This window comes from Coturnix japonica, chromosome 7 (assembly GCF_001577835.2).
Source record: "Coturnix japonica isolate 7356 chromosome 7, Coturnix japonica 2.1, whole genome shotgun sequence".
NCBI classification, from domain to species: Eukaryota; Metazoa; Chordata; class Aves; order Galliformes; family Phasianidae; genus Coturnix; species Coturnix japonica.
The window spans coordinates 27,541,674-27,562,281 of NC_029522.1; the positions used below are offsets into that span (position 1 = coordinate 27,541,674).

Below are 20,608 nucleotides of genomic sequence, written 5' to 3' on the forward strand. Positions count from 1 at the left end.
TGCAGTGCCTAGTGCTGCTTTTCTTTCATTTATTGAGCTCCCTCTTTGGTCACGATTAATGTCCATACTGAGAAACATACATTCATTAGCAATTTGTGAGTACCATCTCTGCTAACCTTTTGTTGGTAGTGTCATAGATAAAGATTTCTGATCCCTCATGTACTTGGAGGTATTAATACCACTTTACAGTTCTTACCAGCTTTGCATTAAGGAAATTATTGCTGCTTTCAGGTGCCATTACTTTAGGAACATGTCTGTGTTCCTTTCAGAATGAAAGCAAAGCATTCAAAGGCCGGGCTGCAAAAGAGTTCCTAGTGAATCTGCCTTACACGTTTTCTGTCTTCATCTTTTTCTGTATTCTTTGCGGACAGACTTTATACTTTATTTGAAAAGCTGTGATTTCCAGTGGAGTACAGAAGCAGCTCGCATGTGAAAACTTTCTGTCAAGCTCTTGTTCTTTTCTAGCTATCTAGACAAAGTTGTGTTTCTGTGGACAAAAAAATCTGTTAAATTCTACTTCTAAAGCTACCACTGTTTCCAGAATAATTGGAAAAAAGACTCTGCTGGAATTGCTACCTTCATACTTTTAAGCTTTGTGGTCAGAAAATGGCAACTTAAGTTTTCCTTACTTCTGCAGCACAGCCTCACGTTGGGCTGCTCTGGGATGCCTGCGTGGTGTGTTTGGCCTGGCAGATATTTGTGCCCAAATCAATGAAAATTTCTCCTGATTTCAGATTCTTTGGTTTTGTCTCACTAGAAATCCATGATGTACTAAAATATCAGATTTGAGGAACGATCAAAAATGTTTTTTCCTTTTTAACTTCTCTCATTAAGACACGAAGTAGTGCTAAAAAAGACTATGCTGCCCTCTGCAGAGAGAATCTGTGCAAGCAAAAAGAGAGTAGCGGCTGAAAACATGCATCTCTGGTCTTACTTAACTTAGCATGTAGTGCAATATTATATTTGTAGGGACGAAGGCTGAAAACTGTATACTCAACTACTGCAAACTCCACTGCGCTTTTGATCACTTGCTTTTCTTTATAGGCATAACATCGAATGTCTCACCGCTGAGTCTGCAAATGATATTCTGGTCCCCTCTTTTGATGGAAGAAGGAAGCACTGTGTTTTCCAAGGTGACCTCTTACTGTTCAGCTGTGCTGGATCCCATCCGACCCACAGAAGAATCTGCCCATGCAGGGACTACATTAAGGGACAGGTTGCGCTTTGTAAAGACTGCCTATAGCAGCAGCAGGGCTTCTTTTGAGTAGAGGACAAAATGTAAGTAGTTTTGAGAGGAGCTACTTATTAATTCCTGCACTTCTGTCCAGGTTTCTTGCTGCAGGCAGAGCTATTATTGCTGGGCAGAATTATCTACTGAGAGGAGGGATTGATAGCAAACAGCTACCTGATCTTTTTCCCTATAAGAACATTTGCAGTGCAACTCTTCAAATTGCTTCATCTGTTTGCAAAGAGAAATGAGTTTCGTGTTCTCCAGTGATTTGAAGATGACTGCACAGAATAGTTTGCAGAAAAATCCCAGGCCCATCAAACTACTCTTTTTTTGTTGTTTGGGTGAAGTGTTTTGTATTTTCTGATGAGTTTGAACATCCCCGGTCATGGTTAGCAAAAAGATCTCAAAATCATTCCAGTAGAAAATTGAAATAAGTGTGCTTGGGGGGAGGGAGGGAGGACTACAATTTATTATAGATGCACTCTTTGGGTACTGCTTTGTCTTGAATGGCTACAAAGTGGTTTACTTCACAAGAATTTGGAATCACAAGATAGCTCTATATTGTGTAATTGGGTTATCTGGGCCCAGTCCTTTTCATTTGTTTTAAGCTTTGTATACAAAGGGTAGTCTGCATCACAGCTGCTGCACCAGAGCAGTCTGAACAGAAAGTACTGTGAGTGAGCAAGCAGGCAGTGTGCGACCCAGCAGCCAGCTTGGGTTGGGGCATTCTTCATTGTGGAAAAGCCTCACAAACCTGCTGCCATTTTAGGAATGGACTTGTTGGTTTACTGGTCCCATTTAGAAAGTAGTCCTTGGAATTTGCCCATGCTTCTGTTGTAGTCCGTCTACTAGAAATAATGTGTGAAGCAAAAAGTATTCAGCATCTTTGGAGCAATATTATCATTAGAGCCTCAGTTTGCTGCGCCTTCCAGTAGTTAAAGTGTTGCTGAATGACATAGAAAGGTTAAACTAAGCTAACTATAATTATTGTATGGTAGAAATGTAAAATGTCTTCATAACTAGATAGATTTTTAAAGAGATTTTTTTTCCTGAAGAACAAGAGGAGACAAACAACTGCTAAGAAAAGTATTGACTGATCTTGTGGGTGCTTTGGTTGTTTTTCTCTTGGGGAGGAAGGGTTTGGTGTTTTTTTAGGCTTTCTTTTTTGTTTATTAACAGGCACACCAGTTATAAATTGAGAAAATTGAAGAGTTTCAATTCAAACTTCCTTTGAAGCAGCACATTAAATCTTTGACACCACCTTCTTTTTCTAGAGGTATCTATGGTTCTTGTCAACAGAAGGTGGCACGCTTAGCAGCACCATTTGTAGGCAGGAAACAAATTTGCTAAGGTCAGTGAGAAACCAATCCATGATAAAGCAGTCATAGTCAGCAGCACATTTGGAACTTGAATGTGTTCTTTCTGTGTTGGAAAAAACATTGGCATGAAGGCTTTTTTCGTAAAGATGGCCATTACCCAGTAACCATGAAAAGCATAGAAACTTGTTTTCCCATTCTTGGATAGATCTGGTTAGCACCAGTTTTTCTTGCATCAGCACTCCTTATTTGTTTGCGAGTACTGATGCATCTCTTGACCTACCAAAGACCATTCAAGGCAACTGCTTTTTAATCTTGGATAAAGTTTCAAAACAAGAGAACTGAAGTTTATTAAGTTTCATTGTGAAAGCAGCAAATTACCTTTCTCCAATTGGTTTCCTGCCTCAGCACTCCTGATGGTGTTGCACTGTAACACGCTGTACACGTGGCTGCTGCCAACACAGGGCCTAATCCTGGGAGGCTGCTGGGCGGCCACAGAGCTGTGTGGGAATGTTGAAGTGCTGGGGTGCCAGGAACTGGCCTCAACGGTGGTAAAATCTGCTGTATTTTTCCACAGCCAGAATAACAGGGCCCTTCAATGGGAGGCAAACATTTTGTATGAAAAGAAAAACACAACTCGTATGAACACACTTACTCTTAGCATATCTCAGCATTTGCTTCAGTCAACAGAAGTGTAGTCTGCAATGGTTTTAATACCCCAGCAGAGCTGGAGGAGGAGAATTCGAAATGGGTCTGAGCAGATGCAACAGTTTGTTTTGTGTTTATATCACGTATTCCCCACATAGCTGTGCATATTTGTGCAACTGGAAAACCCTGTGTATTAATGGCAGTGTGTACTTCTGCCTGGTGCTGAATGTGGGGGCAACAGCAGAGATTTGTCTTTCCCAGTTCAGCCTGAGGTTGCTCAGGCAGGATTTTAATTCAGAACGACATATCAGAGAATTACATGGGAAACAAAGACATGGATGTGTGCACTTACAAATGCAAAACACGTAGTTTTTGTCGTAGTGTAATTCTTGGCTGTAAATACATATTTGCTTGACTCCCACCGCTGTGTGGTCCACATGGCATATTGCATTTTATTTTGCCTCTGAACTTTTATAGATGGGGAGGGTTTTGGTATTTGTTATTATAAGATTTTCTGTTCTAGTGCTTTGCTCAATGGTAAGTCTGCATTTACCACAGCAGGGAGAGTCTATTGTAAGCTGTTTTTTTTTCCGTGCTGTAGCACTATTTCTCTCTCTGGCCTACTGAGCTGCATTACTGCATACTGGCAGAAATGAAACAGCAAACACCGGTGCCACTGGCATTTCGGCTAGGGACAGGATATCTAAATCTGGCTTTGGGATCATTTGGGTCTAATTCTATTTCCACTGAAATCTATAGAGAATGAGTCCTTGATCTTAAAGAACAAAGAATCATGAGCTGTAGTCTCATAGTCCTGCATTGTTAACTTTAAACACAGTAACTGGACCTATTCTTTCAGAAGTGTTACTTTCATGAAATACAGCTTCAGTCAAAATTCCTGTAAAAGAAATCCTCCAGGAACTGTGAGGGAACAAACTGTAGCATGCTGATGTTTCGCTCTCCATCACAGAGCAGGGCTGTTCATACATCAGTACATCATGCAGAGCCCTTCTGCAGATAAGCGCTCAGGCAAATCCATGTGGGACTATTATAATTTTGAACAATTTGGTAACAAGTAAAAAATCCCCATTTTAGAGCAGAGGCCAGCATTCTGTCCCAGTGTCAGAACTATTTTCCTTCCTAGTGAGAGACTAAAGGTGGGATCGCAGTATTGCACTCGGGGTCCTTGAGGTGGGGCTGCGCTGCAGAGCTCCGTCCGCCAGAAAGGCCTGCAGCTCCTTCTGCTCTGCAATCAGAAGGCAGGTTTTTGCACGACTTGGCATTTGAATAGATTGACCGGTGATTGGTGGGGGGGGAAATGTCAAAAGTTGCATAGAAGAACATTTGACAAGCTCTGAAACATAACTCTCATATCAAGACATTCTTTGTTTTAAAATTTTGTATTTTTGTATGTGACCTAGTTTTTTCAAAAGATGTTCCTATGAGATTAGAAAACTCAAGAGAAGCATTTACATATTTATTAACATAAAATTATGGCTTGCCTTTGAAAGGTAAAGTTGGTAAATACACACTGTTTAAAAATGCCAATAAAAACCTCATTTATTTCATATATGCAAGTTGATTTGCACATGTATAAACAGAGTTGCTTTTTTGCATTCTTTGCTTAGTTTGTTTCTTTTTGTGCTTTATAGTCACAGCTGTGTTTGTGTATATCAGATTGTTTCTCCTACCAATATTTAATGTTTATGTGCCTTTTTTTTTTTTCCTTTAATTTGGGGTTTGGATGGCTGCTTTTAATGTGGATGCTGTCTGAACAAGTATAATGGAACACTAACTGCAGGTAAAACCCAGCGCTTGATCACTGTATGTCTGTTAGCAGAACAGAACTTGAATGGTTTGAAACAACAGGAAGATCTGCTCTAAAAATATAAGGGTTAATAAGGTAAAAGATAACGAAACATCACTGATTCTTACCAAAATTTGCTTCTGCCAGTGAAATGCCTTTTACTGAATGTCTGTAATTTGACACGAACGCTCCTGCTGGGACAGATGTCTGTGTAATGACAGAGAGCAAACTGCACCCGCTGCGTTCCCCTGGGAGACAATGCTAACAAAAAACCTGTAGGAATAGTCACGCTTGATTTGATTAACTGCAAGAATTAAGATCTGGTTTTTCAGATACAAGTGTGTTCAGATGGAAATGCACGTGGTGACTTGTAGTGCTCCTAACATGCAGTCCTTCACAGATGTAACGCGGTCCATATCCAAATGTATGAGCCTCAGTGGAGATGGAATTCTGGCTGTTCATCTGACTGCAGAAATCTCTATTTTTATGCTGCTCCATTTCCGTGAGGGTTTTTTGTCTAACAGCTGCTGCTCCAGGTTCAGCAGCACAGGCTCAAGGACAGAGCCAGGTTTCTGCTCCCTGCTCAGCTCTGCTGCAAACACAGCAGTTTCTAACTTGCTCACTGGCAGGTGCTCAGACTTGTCCCAAATTACCATTAGGTGCAAGTGAGGTTGTTCACCAGCATCTTCTCTCCTGACTTAATGACACTGTTCTGTTGTTTAACCCCCCCTATGTGTCCGTGGGTCATGCTCTCAATAACGGCATGCCTCCACTCTCAGAAATGAGTGTCCCCTCTAAATCACAAAGGTTGTTTACAAGCTGCTACTCTCAGTATAAGTAAGATTCAAGTTGCTTTCTTAGGCATGTATTTTGTTCACAGTGCACTTCAAGACCAGATTTTACTTCAATGAAAATTAAAGGGGATAAATGAGGCTGGGTACAGTTCTCATCCAAGTAATTAATTTCACAACTCCCACCGGCTTCACTGGTGGCAGGACTCCTCCATTAATTTCTCTTCAAATTAAAAAAAAACAGCTCTCCCTTTTTCATGAAGCACCATCCTACAGGTTGAAGATAAACCCTTGCAGGTTATGCTGTGCATGTTACCAGCAGCCAGTTTTGCTTGCTGCTATAGCATTTATCATCACTAAGTTGGTGCGACTTGCTGTAACAGTATTGGTTCAGGACTCAGTTAAATAACTGCCCGCTCTACATTTGGGAGTGCTAGAGCCTAGTTTTGTTCTGCTTGTTTGTTTTGAAGAGAATATCCGTCACCAGTTTCAACTTTAAAGCCTTTTTACAAGGGGTGCTAACTTTTTGGCATGGGCTCTGTGTGACTTTTTCCCTGCAGCTGCTTTGCCTTCAGCTTTTGACTTAGTATTGGTTTCTGTTCGTGGTTTTCCTTTGTCCCCAACCATTCAGGGATCACTGTAAAATTGAGGAGAACAGTGCACTGGCAAATAGAAACTTCTGGCCAGGCTGGAAAGGCCGGGGACGGGTTTCATTGAGGTATGCTTTAATAATACTGCTGTAGTGTAGTATTAAAACATTTTGTTTAATTGTCAGTGACTTAAATCATGTCTTCCTATTTTTAAGTAGCTCTAGAGGTATTTGTTTAAGTTAGCTTGTAAATTCCAAATATTATGTTTAAATGGAATGTGTAAACAGCAAACTCCACATATCAAGTGTAAAATGTTTACTGTAGGGATGTGTTGAAAATTCCAGAGGCTGGACCTTGGTGTGGAGGCATTGCTTGTGTTCTTTCTTCCATCCTTTACAAATTCGGTTAATTAAAACCAGCCTTGGATTCTGATTCAGCAGACCTCTCCCAGCAGCATGAAGCCACCTGCTTATTAAATGGGTAAATAAAGTCAGGTCCTCAAAGTGCTGATAGAATGAGTTGCAACTCCACCTTCCCCACATTGCAGCTTGTCACACAGCCCAGCCCAGCTCCTGGCACAACTGCAGTTGTTCCTAGCGCCACACAGGTACATGGTAAATCAGGCTCGATGGATTTCTGAGGGCAGTTCGTTTAATAGGGTTATACCCAGAACTCATTTGTTATATTCTTAACAAGCTCGCTGTAATATGGTGACAGTGAAAGCCATTTGATTTGGTTTTCACTGAGGAGTACAGCAGAGGAGGCAGTTTATAGTGGAAGGAAAAGGGAGTCCATTTTCTGAGAAAACTTACCCTACAGATTATAAACAGAGACAAGTCTGAACATCAGGCAATGCTCGCTCTGCTGGGTTGAGCTGAGTTCTCTCTCTGGCTGAGCGCAGCAGGGTGGCATGGAGCAGCTCTCTGCGTTCTGGTCTCATTCCCTCCCTGGAGGCATCTCCACAGGGAATGGCTAGAAAATTCTGAGTAATCCTTGTTGCACTGTGAGGGGAGAAATCAAACAAAAACTGACTGAAATCTGTAAAAGCAGAAGCTGCTTTGTGCAGAACATAATTTGGAGTCAAAGTCTTTAGAGTTCCATAAGAACTTCAGGGTCAGGCTGGTTACTGTGTGCGTTCAGTTGGAATTCTCTCCTGAAGTCTTGACTCTTTGCTTTATTTGAATGTTTGTGTTCCACTATATTGCGTTCAAACAGCTTGACTGGGAAAGATCAGAACACAGTGATTCAGATACTGTCAAGTTACGGGGGTTCAATAGGATAAGATTATTTTATTTTTTTTAGAAACGTAAATGTCTGTACTTTAATGGCATAGAAAAATGCTTTGTTTTCACTGGTGTAGAAAAAAAAACTAGGGAGAACTTTATTTTTCAATAAACCTTTTTCTGGTGTGATTTGGATTTATGATTGTTTTGTGCATGAATGGAAAGTCTGTGAGCTGCCACGGATCTGGAGTTGCATCTCTGTGCCCATCCTGCGGCCCACAGCTGCCCACGCAGCAGCAGTCCCACAGCCCACAGCCCAGTGGTAAGAAAAGACACTGTTATCTTTCTGTTTTGTTTTGTTCTAAATCTAAATTGGATTTAAAAACAGGTAAGATTCATTTCAGGAGGGCAAAGAATCTTATATAGATATTGTCTCCAATAGTTAGACATATAGTTAGACTATAAGTTAACTATAGTTAATTAGTTAGTATAGTTAGTATAACAATAGTTAGACATATAGTTAGACTATATAGTTAACTATTGTCTCCAATAGTTAGACAACAGTTAGACTCTCCGATAGTTAGACATATTTCCTAAACATTTTCAGCCCAAAGGAAGACTGTGGACACTGCTGTACACCGCATACAGAATACATGATGCTTCTCAAGAATAAAAGCTGTGTTGTATCACAATGACCTTGCAGAGCGTTGTCTTTCAAGATTCATACACCAGGAGCCAGGGCTGCTCATGAAGGTGTCTGCTTCTGTGGGTCTGCAACAGCAGGACATCAAGGCAAAATGCTGGACGCTGCTGCTGAAATGGTAACGTCAGCTCTAAAGAGAGCATCCCACGGTAGGAGCCTCTGGGGAGGATCTAAAAGTAACGCCTGGTTACTCACAGAGTAGGCAGTGCCACCAGTCTCTGTCCCTTGCTTTGGTGAGAGTGGCACTGCTGTACAGCCTGTATTGGTAAGGAGTGTGGGCATAAAAATGGTGGGGTTGGTAACTACAGTACTAGCTGATGAAATGAAATGATGTACTTCCAAACTGCCTGCAAAAGAAACTCCTCTGCAAAGGTTTTCTGTCAAATGCACTTTCAGCCCTCCAGCTGATGTTCTTGCTGATGCCTGCGTTGCTCCAGGCTGTCCATGATTCTGCTCCCAGGTTCTGCCTGCAGCACAGTCGTGTCAACCCCAGCATGCAGCTGATAACATGGAACAGGTAACATGCAGGAACTGGTCACTGCCTCCCCACAGGTTCATCCTGGGGCTGACAGGAGTGGGAAAGCACCCGGCTCCCAGGTGTGGGAGCAGCAGGACAGGTCCCATGATTGGCTGCTGCTTTATTTAATTACTCTCCTATTGCATAACCTGGACCTACAGGAATGTGAGTTTGTGCCCCTCCTGCCTCAGATCTGATGCCTGACGAGCAGTGCATGTCAGCAGTGTGCTTTTTCACAGTACTGCTGCATGGCAGTGCATGTAACATAGCAGCAGCACATACCTGAAAGCAGTGCTGAGAAATTAAAATTGCTGTGAGCACAGTGAATCACTCGCAATTCCAGGGTGAGGTATCCACACAGATCAGCGTATCCAGGGATAATGTTTGGTCAGTAGCTTCAGTGTTTCCTTACCTCTCCAGCTTCCAGAAATGTTTATGTGCTCCCAGGCAGCTGAGATTGCAGAAATGCAAATGGTCTTATCGTTATTGGTGAGGAGAGCTCAGAAGTACTGAGAGCTTAATTTGACATTGTCTGAGGAAGCATTTGTCTGCGGTCTTTGCTTCAAGGGCAGTTCTGGAACATCACTTTCAGGTGGTGGTTGAATGATGGTTATTTATGGCTTACCTACAAGGCCAGATGTGGACTGAGTCGGTAAGGGGTTCCAGTTTGATGATTTCTGGGCTCAAAAACCTGGCATTCATTGGTAGCTTCCTTCTCTGCTGCACACAACATGGACGAATTCAAAGCCTCAGCTCAGGTTCCCTGCCGTTTTCAGAGATTAATTTGCAACTCTGAGTTTGGATGTGCTTTAGTATCAGTTTGCACTCTGTGCCGTTTCATGTATGAACTTCATTCTCTATGCCCTTTGCACAACAGAGAGCATCTGGCAGTTCAACAAGTTTGCAGTCACTAATGTTGTGTTGGGCAGTACCAAGGTTAAGGTGATTGTTCCCAGTGCTCCCACGCTACCCCTCCTGCTGGAAATTCCACCTTAAGTGAGCACGGCTGGAACCTGCTTGTTATTTCATAATTAGAGAGCGGCTGCCACAGACAGGTAATAAAGAAAGCTACTACTGAATAGTTTACCTTTGAGGGTGCCTGGCTGGAGCAGAGCATCCTGGTAAACTGGATGGGCATTTATTTTCTTTCCAGTTGTAATGAGCCATAAGAAGTACAAGTCTGGATTTGTGCTCATTTCTGTGTATCACTATTGCCTGGTCTTTCTTTGAAGTTTCAAGTATTTTACTTATTTTCCTGCATTAACCTGCTAATACCAGAAGTGCTTTGAAGCATCCATGGTAACTGAAACGCTTCTGCATTTGCTTTATTTTACTGTGATAAGAAAAGTATGAGCTTGTTTAACCATATCTCATTTTCAAGGGCTGTGCAGCTGGAGTCTGTACTTACAACCATACTCTAGAAAAGAGGATTCCCTCAGCTTTGCTTCCTGGATGAACACAACCACAAGGTCCCTGTGCACACACTGCACTCAGCGTTTTAATGGGCTTCTTTAAAATGTGAGCTGGTTTAATGTCCTACATGCTCTCCATGGAGTAGGACTTTGTGCCACCAAGCTCACTGCAGTTAGGTGTCTCATCACAACCCAATTCACCTTCTTGCTGCTCTTCTGGGTGCTGGTCTGTGCTACAAATGCTGTTGTAGTACACAGCCCTGGAGCAGTGCTTTGGGCAGTTCCTAAGTGTCACTTAATGACTGACTCTGGGAGTATAGAGCAACAAAATCCCTAGAGACATGGAAAAGGGTACGCAGTACTCACAAAACCAGCAATAAACAAGAAATGCATAATATGGAATAATACGTTCAGGGTCTGGTTCTACGATTCTGGTGCTGAAGATGCTTAACAAAATTGAGTTAATCAGCGGGGAGATGCCTTTTAATATCAGAACTGAGTAAAAGCATAAGGAACTTGTGCAAGGAGAAAGGATTTTAGGGCGGTATTCAAAAGTCCACCTAATGAGGACAAGGACAATTCCTGTACGATGCACCTTTCTGCTGAATAAGCTTATAAAGGTACCTCCTTTGTCTTGTCAAATGCTGTGCTTCTATCTGATGCTGAGTGACGTGTGATGGTTCTGTCATCATCCAACGACAGCAGGGTTCGAGGAGCACCAGGACACTGATGGTAACAATAGTAACAAAAAAGTATTGTATACAATAATATAAACTTAATCCAAAATATGTGTAAACCAGCTATAGCAGCAGAACAGAATTCATTTTGCAGTAGAGACTTTTCTGTTCTGATTCAAGAGACAACAAGTGCCAGTGCTGTGCACCTCACACTGATGCTGTCAGGTCAGTGACACCTTTCAGTGTCTCTTCCTACATGCATCACTGTGAGCTTGCCTTTAATAAGGACCCTGGGGGAACCTGGCTGAGAACTTGCTGTGTGACATTTGATGGGAAATATGGTTGTAGATAACACAGTGCATCAGTAAACAATTAACATCCTCGCTTTATATCAGGAACTGAACAGTCTCATTGGAGATCTACTCTCATTTACATAATCTAGTGTAGAATAGCTAAAAATGGGGATCTCCAGCTACTTGGCTACTTACCACAGTCCAATTTCAACCTCTGCGGTGGACTGTCTGCTATTTTTAATTCACCTGTGATACACAGAAGCAATGTACTGACTCTGTGTTGTGAAAGCCAACCTGAAATACATAAAATAAAGAGAAAATGGATATAGCCAGAGAATCCAGTTTAATAGGCTGCTATACAGGAAGACTTTGCTCTATGGTACATTCTGGAAATAGTTTTTAAATGTTACTTATGGTATTGTATAAAATAGATACCAGTTTTATTGTTTATACATCAAGTTTCTTCAATAATTTCACCTGCTAGTAAGTAATACATAAGATGTGCGATGGAAGGTGAGCAACACTTTACAGAACAATCTAAATCTAATAAATAGATTTCTATCTCACCACCCAGTTGAGCCACTGCTGTGCCATCGTCAGACTACAGAGCAACCACAGTCACACACACCGACACGCCTGTGTAAAGTAAAACAGAACAGAGTCCTGCTCCTCAAGCAGCTTCTTTTCCTTGCATGACTTCTTGGCTTTGGTCTGTACAGTAATACTGTGTGTGCTTGTTTGGTCCATGCAAAGCAATCAGCAGTGTCTTCTTAAGAAAAAATAGAATTTAAGTTGAAGAGGTATCGTTTCACTTAGTTTAGGGCTACAATGAAGAACCACTCTGAACCCAGAGAGGTTTGTAACCACTCTTTCCGTGGGCCTATTTAAAAAGGGGTGAAGGGAGATCCCAGGTGAGGGTTTCAAAGCAACACAGCTCTTGGAGTCCACTCTTTACAACAGGATATTCTGTCAGCCAAAGAGATTAGCAAGGATTGCACTTCTGTTACAGCATGTGATCAGGAAAATACAGGCCAGGGCATAAAAAAAAACCAAAAAACAAGATCTGAAACTGGCACTTCTTTACCCACAGGTTTATCACATCATTAAGAACACTTTCACTCCAGAATATACAATGTGGCAGCTGGGTTAAAACTGCAAACTGCATGTTGTCTATTGTCACAGGAATCAATAGCATATTTGAAAGAAAAATGCTGCTGTTTCACTGAATTGCAAGCAGTGTGCACATATGCCAATTTTACAGAGAGATTTCCCATTGAAACAAACTTGTAACAAAAACGGACCACAGGAAACAAACTGCATATTCAATAAAATACCATTGGCACCACCTGCCAAATCTGCTGTAGTTTTACAGTCCTTACAAAGAAGAGGGGCGTGATCTTCACTCAAACATTTCGTAGTGGCGCGTTTGCCGTACGCGGGGCACCATATCAATAAGCAGCCTGCAAAGGAAAGCACAGGAGTGGTTATGCAGAGTGGCAGCATGTGGTGGTGGCACCACGCAGAAGCAGATGATGGCATGGGTGCAGCATGGTTTCAGAGGCTGCTCCAAAGGCTTCTGAGGCTGTTTGGTACATTGAAATACTTCAGCACTGTTTTGCCTCTACAGTGTTCCAGAACAGCGAGTTTTGCAGTGGAAACAAATAACAATGATTGCAGTGATTTTTCAAAAGTATTCTCCGTTAAAATGTTAATTTTCCAAGGTTAAGGGAAGAAAAGCACACAGCTTCCAGCTGAGCACTCGCTGCATCCAAAGTCCACCTCTCAGCAGTCACAATTCCAATTGAATAAGATGCTGCATTGCCCCCTTTTCTTATAGAGAAATGGCAATGAAATGCAAAATGCTCAGATTCCTTGCAGGCAAAAGAAACTGTAGCAGAGCTTCATTCAATATTATTCTGTTTCTGATGCCTTGAGCCAATAAATCATCTTAACATTCAGTAGAAACAATATTATTTGAAAAAAGGTGGCTGATTTCCAGTTCAAAGGCTGTTAAATGGTGGAGGTAGGGCAGAAATCACAGCTAAGATCACCCCTGAAATTCCAGGTTATTTTTCGAGTATTTTGAAGCCAGAACTGTTCCATTACTATATTTCCACACTCAGGTAAAGAAGTGCCCCATTAAATCAATTCTGATTTCTTTTAAGTTCTGGCTTCTTTCCTTCTGCTGTGAGACAGACACCCTCTTGCCCATTTCCATGCACTGTGCCACACTGTTGGCAGCTGGTCTGATAAAGTGCAGTAACTGGAGATAGCAGGCATTTAAGAGTTAAACAGGCATTTAAGAGCTATGGCTCTTTACACTACAAAGACAGCCCATATGCAATATGTACTGAAATATCTACTAGCAGGAGATACTCACTTGATTCCATAGGCAAATATTGTAAGTCCAATTAAAACTCCTATACTGCCATCCAGATACCAGACAGAAGAATTGTGTTTAAAGACTTCAGCGCTAAGAAGGATGGAAAATCCCATTATTCCACCTACAAGAGAGTTGAAGCCTAGACAGAGAAAAAAAGAGGAAAGAAAGAAAAGAAAGAGGAAGAACCAAATCTCAACAATGTCACATCAGAAGAGTTCACCTGTATGGAGAAAAGCTGTGGTTGTGCCAGTACTGCAGACAGGGCGGAGATCCCTGTGTGAGGTGTCCTGTGTGCCACTTCACTGTGTGATTGAGGCAGCAGTGCCATTTGCTCACACCATTAGCCAGCAGACTGCAATGCTTCTGTTCTACAAATCAAACCTGCCATATCTGGTGTCTGACCACTGCTTTTAAGCCCTGTCACTTGCCTGCTCTGATGTAAGAATCACAGAATGACCCGGGTTGGAAGGGACCTCAAGGATCATGTAGTTCCAACCCCCCTGCCTGGCAGGGCCACCAAACATACACCTTTACTAGATCAGGTTGCCCAGGAGACCCCATAGACCCCATAGATCCCCATAGAGGCCCCATAGATCCCCCTACAGGCCCCATAGATCCCCCATAGATCAGGTTGCCCAGGGCCCCGTCCAACCTGGTCTTGAACACCTCCAAGGACAGGGCCTAACCACTCTCTCTGTAAGAGTTTACATCCATTTCCTCATACTGGCTGTCTTGGTTCAGTTGGTCCTTGTATGTTTCACGTGACTTTATTCAGTTCCAAATCCTAATTCTAGCTGCTCTTTGTTTCAAACATCTTTCATCTCTTGATGCTAAATCCTTCAAATGCTGGACTGCTCCACGTAGACTCTGCCAGCACAGCATTTCTCCCTCTTGTAGCTTGTCATCATGAATCAGAACCATCTACCTCTGAGCTGCAGACCAGTGGTTGGCTGTCTGTACCCCTTGAATACAGCCCTTCCAAAGATCATCTCCATGAGGTAATAACTGCTGCAGCACACACAGCGAGCCCTGACTGGAACATCAAAGCAAGATCAGTGAGGGACTTGAAGTCTCTCACTTTCTCTGAACAGGAGTCAGCCAGAGTCCAGGATGCCCAAGATGCTCATTAAAGAGAGAATGAGCACAGTAACTTTTCACTGAAAAGGCTTTTACTCCATTCCAGATATTTATTTTATTTTCTTGTCTGTGGCACTATAGCTCAGAGCTTCATGCATCACTGACTGCATTAGAGAAGACACACCACAATCCCAGGAACAGATTCATATCTATTACTTATAAGCTGTATAGACATCATTTTAGATTCCTCTCTTTCTCTCTCTTTTTGAACTGTTCCTTTCTACGATCATCCCTTCAAAATCTTTCCAGAGCTTTTAGAATGATTGGTGTCATTTTTCCTTCAGCTCTTCTTTGTTAGTCTGATTATTTTTCAGTCATTGATTGTATTCTTTTCCTTTCCAAACTCCCTTTTCCTGATTTTTCTGTTCCACAGTCAGCCAGAATGCAGCACTGTTGTGCTACAACAAAAATTGCCACCAATACTGCATTCATTTGGTAGATACCTTGGTGACAAAGGAAAAAGTCTAACTTAACTTGAAATAGCCAATATTTTGTGTCAAGTCAGCTCTAGTCAGCCAAGTCTCCATGTCTGCCACGTCTGCCAAGACATAATGGGGAATACAGAGGGATCAGGCTGTCAGAGCTATGAGAAAAGGATCTGGGATTTTTTGTGACTGTGGTAATGCCATTGGGATCACAAATCTTGCATATACATGCTTGATTACTGGAAAAATTATACCAGTATATCTAAACCAGCATCTAAACCACCTTGTTAGTGCTTCATCTGTTTGTAATACCAAGAAATATAACATACTACTTCTACTGAGAATGAAACATATATATTGTGTGTATAATATATTAAGTATTAATTAATTCAATAGTTTGAACCAGTGTTAGTTCCATGCACCAGCTTAAGCCAGATTCCATTAGCATGGTGTCCAAAAGGCAGGAAATAATAAGACATTTTCTTGTCATTATTGGCTGATGTTTCCAAATGATCTAAAAGCTACTTAAAAAGGAAACTGGCCTCTTTTCCTGACTGTCATTCAGGCAAACCTTTCTTTGTTGGTGTGGCAGGAAATCACGTATCGGCTGCAGGTATGAATCCAGACACCACGTTCTATGCATAAGCTCGGGAAAAAACAGGTGGCTAAATCTGGGAAGGAAATGGGTGTCTAAAACCTACAGCAATACTGGATGGCACTGCCTGTCTGTCTCATCACTGCATTTGTCCTTTAAGATACTTACATTGTAAATGAACTGTACAAGTGATATTTTGCTTCATAAGGATTAATACTTTTAGGCTTTAAAAATCTACTGTTGCAAAGCCCTACTCTTAAAAACCAACCAAACAAAAGAAAAAACATCATCAAGTATTGGCATGCATGAGAGAAAAAATACATCTGTTTTTCAGAATGAAAAGCTTGAGTTACTCCAAACAGTTTGTTGGTCTGCAGCCAGTGATCACAGGAGGTAAGTTAGTAGGAAACTGAAAGCACTCAAAAAAGAATTGCAGGGGAGTGCTAAATCTGTCCCGGGTATTGAATCATACCGTCTCCTCCTGGTTGTTAATAAACTAAGTATATACATGAATGTTTTTTTATGAAGGAAGATATTTAACCAGACGTGGTAATACCAGCCTCCTACGTTTTCTAAAATAGTCCTAGAGGGAAGAAAATAGAGGTAATAAGCAGAACAAGGTAATTGTATACCTTATGCCCTAATTTCTTTAATCAAAGAATGAGCAAGCTCCAGTTCAGTCGCAATATAATTAGCTCAAGGATGTAATTAGGAGGGAAGCAATTTCTGTGTCACACAGGAGACAAACTCAAAGCTAGAATTATTCAGGAATTTTTCATCTAATATTTTGTCTGAAAAAGCCAACTGTTTAAAAAACAAGCCACACATTTCTTTTAGAGTTCAGGTTAATCTGCCTAGCAAACATGCCCTGCTTGCACTCTGACAGCAAAATAAGGCAGACTCACTGGTCTGCAGCTCCCAGGATCCTTTCCAGAATCCATTTTGCAGACTGGAGATACTTTTGATTCAAAATGTCAAGGGGAACCTGTACTAAGCAATAGAAACAATGATGTCTATTGCAGATACACATACACAGAGGCAGTAGCTCAGTTCTATTCTGCACTGCTGTTTTGATTCTTTTTTTTTGCTTATTTTATATTTAATACATAAATAATCATAACGTATTTATATGTGTGGCAATATAAAATGTATGTGCTCCTATCCATCACACAAAAAATTAAGTAGGTTTAAATAACTTAAGATAATTAAACGCATCCCAAGAGTAACCTGAAACTTGAGTTTCCTTAACGTGCAGGGGATCGCTTGTATCTCTGGGTCTACCACAGTCCTGAGAGAATCTGCAAGTGCAACAGGTTTGTGTTCACACTCACCATCAGTTATCAGCGCTCTGCTTGTAAGGACCTTGCCCAGCATAAACTTGATTACTGCCAAAACAGTGCAGAGGATGCCGCTTAAAACAGAGACACTATACAGAAAGTCATCCTGAAAGAAAAGATGTCAGACATTAGTATATTTTCTGGCCCTGTGCAGCATAATTGACAAAAATTAATAATTAGTACGCAATTATTTGTGCCACTGAAGAATACAACCTGAGGATAATACCTCCTAGGTTATGACATTCAGACAGCTGGTGATTATTTTGCTTATACGACTACCAGTAATTGCTCTTGCAAATGTAATTAATGATGGTTCCAAGCAACACATTTTGAGTAGACTCAAACTCCTGAGATTCGGGAGATGATCCACCTGCTGGGCTGACTGCGGGCTGCCCAGTAACCTAATGTCTAATGCAATCAGTAAGGAAGTCTGCATGCAGGGTGAAGGATTGAGATCTCACTCACCAGACCTTTGTTGATTTTTCTGTGGGGGAGAAATAATAATTCACTATTCTTTCTAAAGTCTGGTCTAAGCAACAGCTTTAAGGGCTTTAAAGGGAAGGGAAGTTAAAGGGAAGTTTAAAGGGAAGGGAAGAGAGTTTCCCTTCTCTTAAGGGAAGGGAAGGATCTCTAAGGGATCTCTGGTTGGAGATTCCTCCCTTGTGGAGTCTTTCCTGTGAGTCTGTCTCTTCAGAGATGGGTGAGCACTTTTCCTTTGTAACACCATTCCATTTGCACTGGTCCCTTTGCTATTACACTCCTGTATTGCCCTTCCACTGTGTTAATCTTTCTGATTGTAACAGGTGGGATACAAGGAAACTGCTGAAACACAGCTGCTGCAATCAAGCACCCAACAGCAGTCCCTGTGTTTCTTCTGCAATCTAACCACAATGCTTCCAAAACAGATTAATTATATTGCTCCTAAAACAAGCTTTAATTTAAGCTGTTGTAACATCAGTACAAATAAAGGAACTAGCAAGAATATTTTTATCTGCAGGTCTAAGTGGGCCGGTGCCACTGGGACCTTGTTACTGATTAAAATAGCCTGGCAAAACCCCCCACTTATAATAAACATTGTCATGATTCATCATCAGCTCCATCTATTTCCATTAGTTTAGCAGCAACTCAAGGCACAAAGAAATGATAAGAGGGTTGTGAAAATCTGCTTAGGAAGATATTGGTGTGATGTGCTCACATCCCCGCAGCCTCCCATTTATTACAGTTTCCTACATCTGCCAAGAGCCCACTCCTTCTGGTCCTGGTACAGTATTGAATATTATGGCAAAACGTGCTGAGGGAAAGAGCATGAAACACAAGCAGATAGAAAACAGAACTAAGGCAACTGTGTAACAGCAGGTTAACAAACATTGATAAAAGTATTCTACCCAAATGACTGGAATGTACTCAAGCAATTGTGTCCAGTAAAGTTTGCTTGCTGTCAGCCGAGTATATTTACAGTGCCCCAAGATTTAATCTTGGCAGTCTGACAAACTCTCACTGTTCTTCAGATTTTAATCTAATCTCAGCTTACACTTCACTAAATATTTTTTCCCTTGTCACAGCACATACCATAGACATTTGGGGTGAATTCAGGCGGTTTGGGACCACGAGATTACCAGCTCAGAGCAGTTCCACACAACAGCCACACGGAGGCGGCCGACACTGCAGTACCAGGCGAGGAGACAAACCCGAAGTGTAACGAAAAAAATCACCTACTTTGACTCCTGAGCCTTCCCTGTGCTTTCTGGAAGCCCTGGCTTCCTGGGAGCTGGAAGAAGCATCCAGCAAGAAGGTTTTGCAACAGGGCAACGAGCTGCTCGAAATGCTCCTTGGGGCGCACACACAGGGAGAGAGGCTGGAAGTGGTTTAGGAACAGCAGCTGGTGCTGTTGATAGGCCACGTAGCAGAGGGTTGTGGAGGATGTGACTGTTGGAAGGAACAACGCTGACCAACTGATCCTCAGAGCTATGGAGCAAGGGGACACCGGGCTGGTGCGCTTCCCTTGCTGCTGCAGTGCTGTGGGGCTGCAAGAGTTAAACACATCATGCTGTGATGTGAAGTGACTGCCACTGAACTAACCCATCCTTGGGAGAAAGGAAGACAAGAGGCCAGAATAGAGAGCTAAATTAATAAAATAAGCCCAGCCATCTGGCACTGTCTCCCTCAGGATCTTCCCTCCACCGTGCCCCCTCTGTGTCCCTTTCCCTTAGCATCTGATGGTCATTAACAGCACGAAGCACATCTTGCCAGACTCACTGTATGTATTCATGGCATTATTTTAATTAAAGCAGCAGCAGCAAATTGTGACAGATGATAAAAATTTAAATTCTGATCATTTCCATATGATAAAAGCTTCTCAGCATTGTAAACAAAGCTCTTTCCTTTTCCGTTGCTTTTGATCATATTCACTCATTACACTATTACTACCTTACAAGAAATCTCAATGAATGGACATGTATATCTTACTAGATGGCTTCCTGTATAAAACAACTGTGTGCACAAAGCTGGTGCTCAGCCTGAACGACCATCTCGTTACACAGCATTTTATGCTGTGACAGTGTCCCAAAAGCAAGCTTTCCTATGACGCTTTCTTTGGTCCCAGGAAGGGAATAATAGTGGTCAGCAGGCAGCTTTCCTGCACTTCATCCCAATGCATCGTCCCCACTGGTGCAAACGAGAAGAGGCCTTAAAAAACATGCAATAATTCTTTAGTCCCTGCTTTCAAAGATCACACCAAGAGCAGTCATCTTATGGCTTAAGGAAAATCTATTGATGGTGCTGAGACTTTGATCTTTCCAAATCTATTGTAGAAACTAAAAAAAGCTGCAGGGGATGGTTCAGCACTTGGCTTGGTAGGGAGAGACGCTTTAACACAATTCTCAGGCTAGTAACTAGATTTTAGCTGATCTGTGCTGCCAGCATCTTCCTATAAAGTCTTACTAATTCTGACTTTAAGACTTTGCTCTACTTTCAAACTATATTATTTCTAACAATTATTTTTTTCCCCTCCATCCTACATTTACCATCCTTTATATTCATTTCCACTCTGGGGATACAGAAATGTTCTCACTTCACCTTGAGCTTACAGTGTTGAGCATATTTACTGGTACCATATTTACTGGTATTGGTATCAGTGTTCATAATCAGTGGTAACAACACATGTAAAATCAAGGTTAAAATCTGTATGCATGATTTTCCTCTCTGGCCCTCCTGTACTCTGCCCCAAAGTCAGCTGCTGCTTCTCCTGGCACAGCTGCAGCTTTCCTTCCACTCTCCTTAACTTTCTGTGACCCAGTCACAGCTGGGAGCTGCTGGTACAGCTCCTCCATCCCATTCCCCTCCCCCCCCACCCAGAGAAGGCTGTGTGTTGTGGTGCTGTACCTCTTCTCTGCTGAGCCTTGCCCAGGAAAGAAGGGTTTAAAATAAAACGAGGCATCTTGGCTCAGGAGGGAGGGCTGTATTTCTGGAACGCTGTAGCTGCTGTTGGCAGAAGCGATGTTGTGACTGGGCCAAACCGAGCCAG

General features: G+C 42.0%; 2 protein-coding genes across 4 annotated transcripts in view; one reads left to right on the forward strand and one right to left on the reverse strand.

Annotated features, from left to right (window-relative positions):
• Positions 1-7,795, forward strand: part of MGAT5 (alpha-1,6-mannosylglycoprotein 6-beta-N-acetylglucosaminyltransferase) — a 109,519-nt gene extending 101,724 nt beyond the window's left edge. Inside the window, exon 17 of the mRNA XM_015868886.2 lies at positions 1,045-7,795. Coding sequence (XP_015724372.1) covers positions 1,045-1,243 — 199 coding nt within the window. The 3' untranslated portion in view covers positions 1,244-7,795. The remainder of the gene's footprint in view (positions 1-1,044) is intronic.
• TMEM163 (transmembrane protein 163) overlaps positions 4,921-20,608 on the reverse strand; it is a 95,667-nt gene continuing 79,979 nt past the window's right edge. For 2 of the 3 annotated variants that reach the window (XM_015868894.2, XM_015868890.2), the window contains 3 exons: positions 17,080-17,191; positions 11,404-12,668; positions 4,921-10,964 (listed from right to left, as the gene is read on the reverse strand). In XM_015868894.2, coding sequence (XP_015724380.1) covers positions 12,394-12,668; positions 17,080-17,191 — 387 coding nt within the window. In that variant the 3' untranslated portion in view covers positions 4,921-10,964; positions 11,404-12,393. Of the gene's footprint in view, positions 10,965-11,403; positions 12,669-13,588; positions 13,731-17,079; positions 17,192-20,608 lie in introns of all 3 variants that reach the window. The other variant, XM_015868892.2, reaches the window with a different exon arrangement.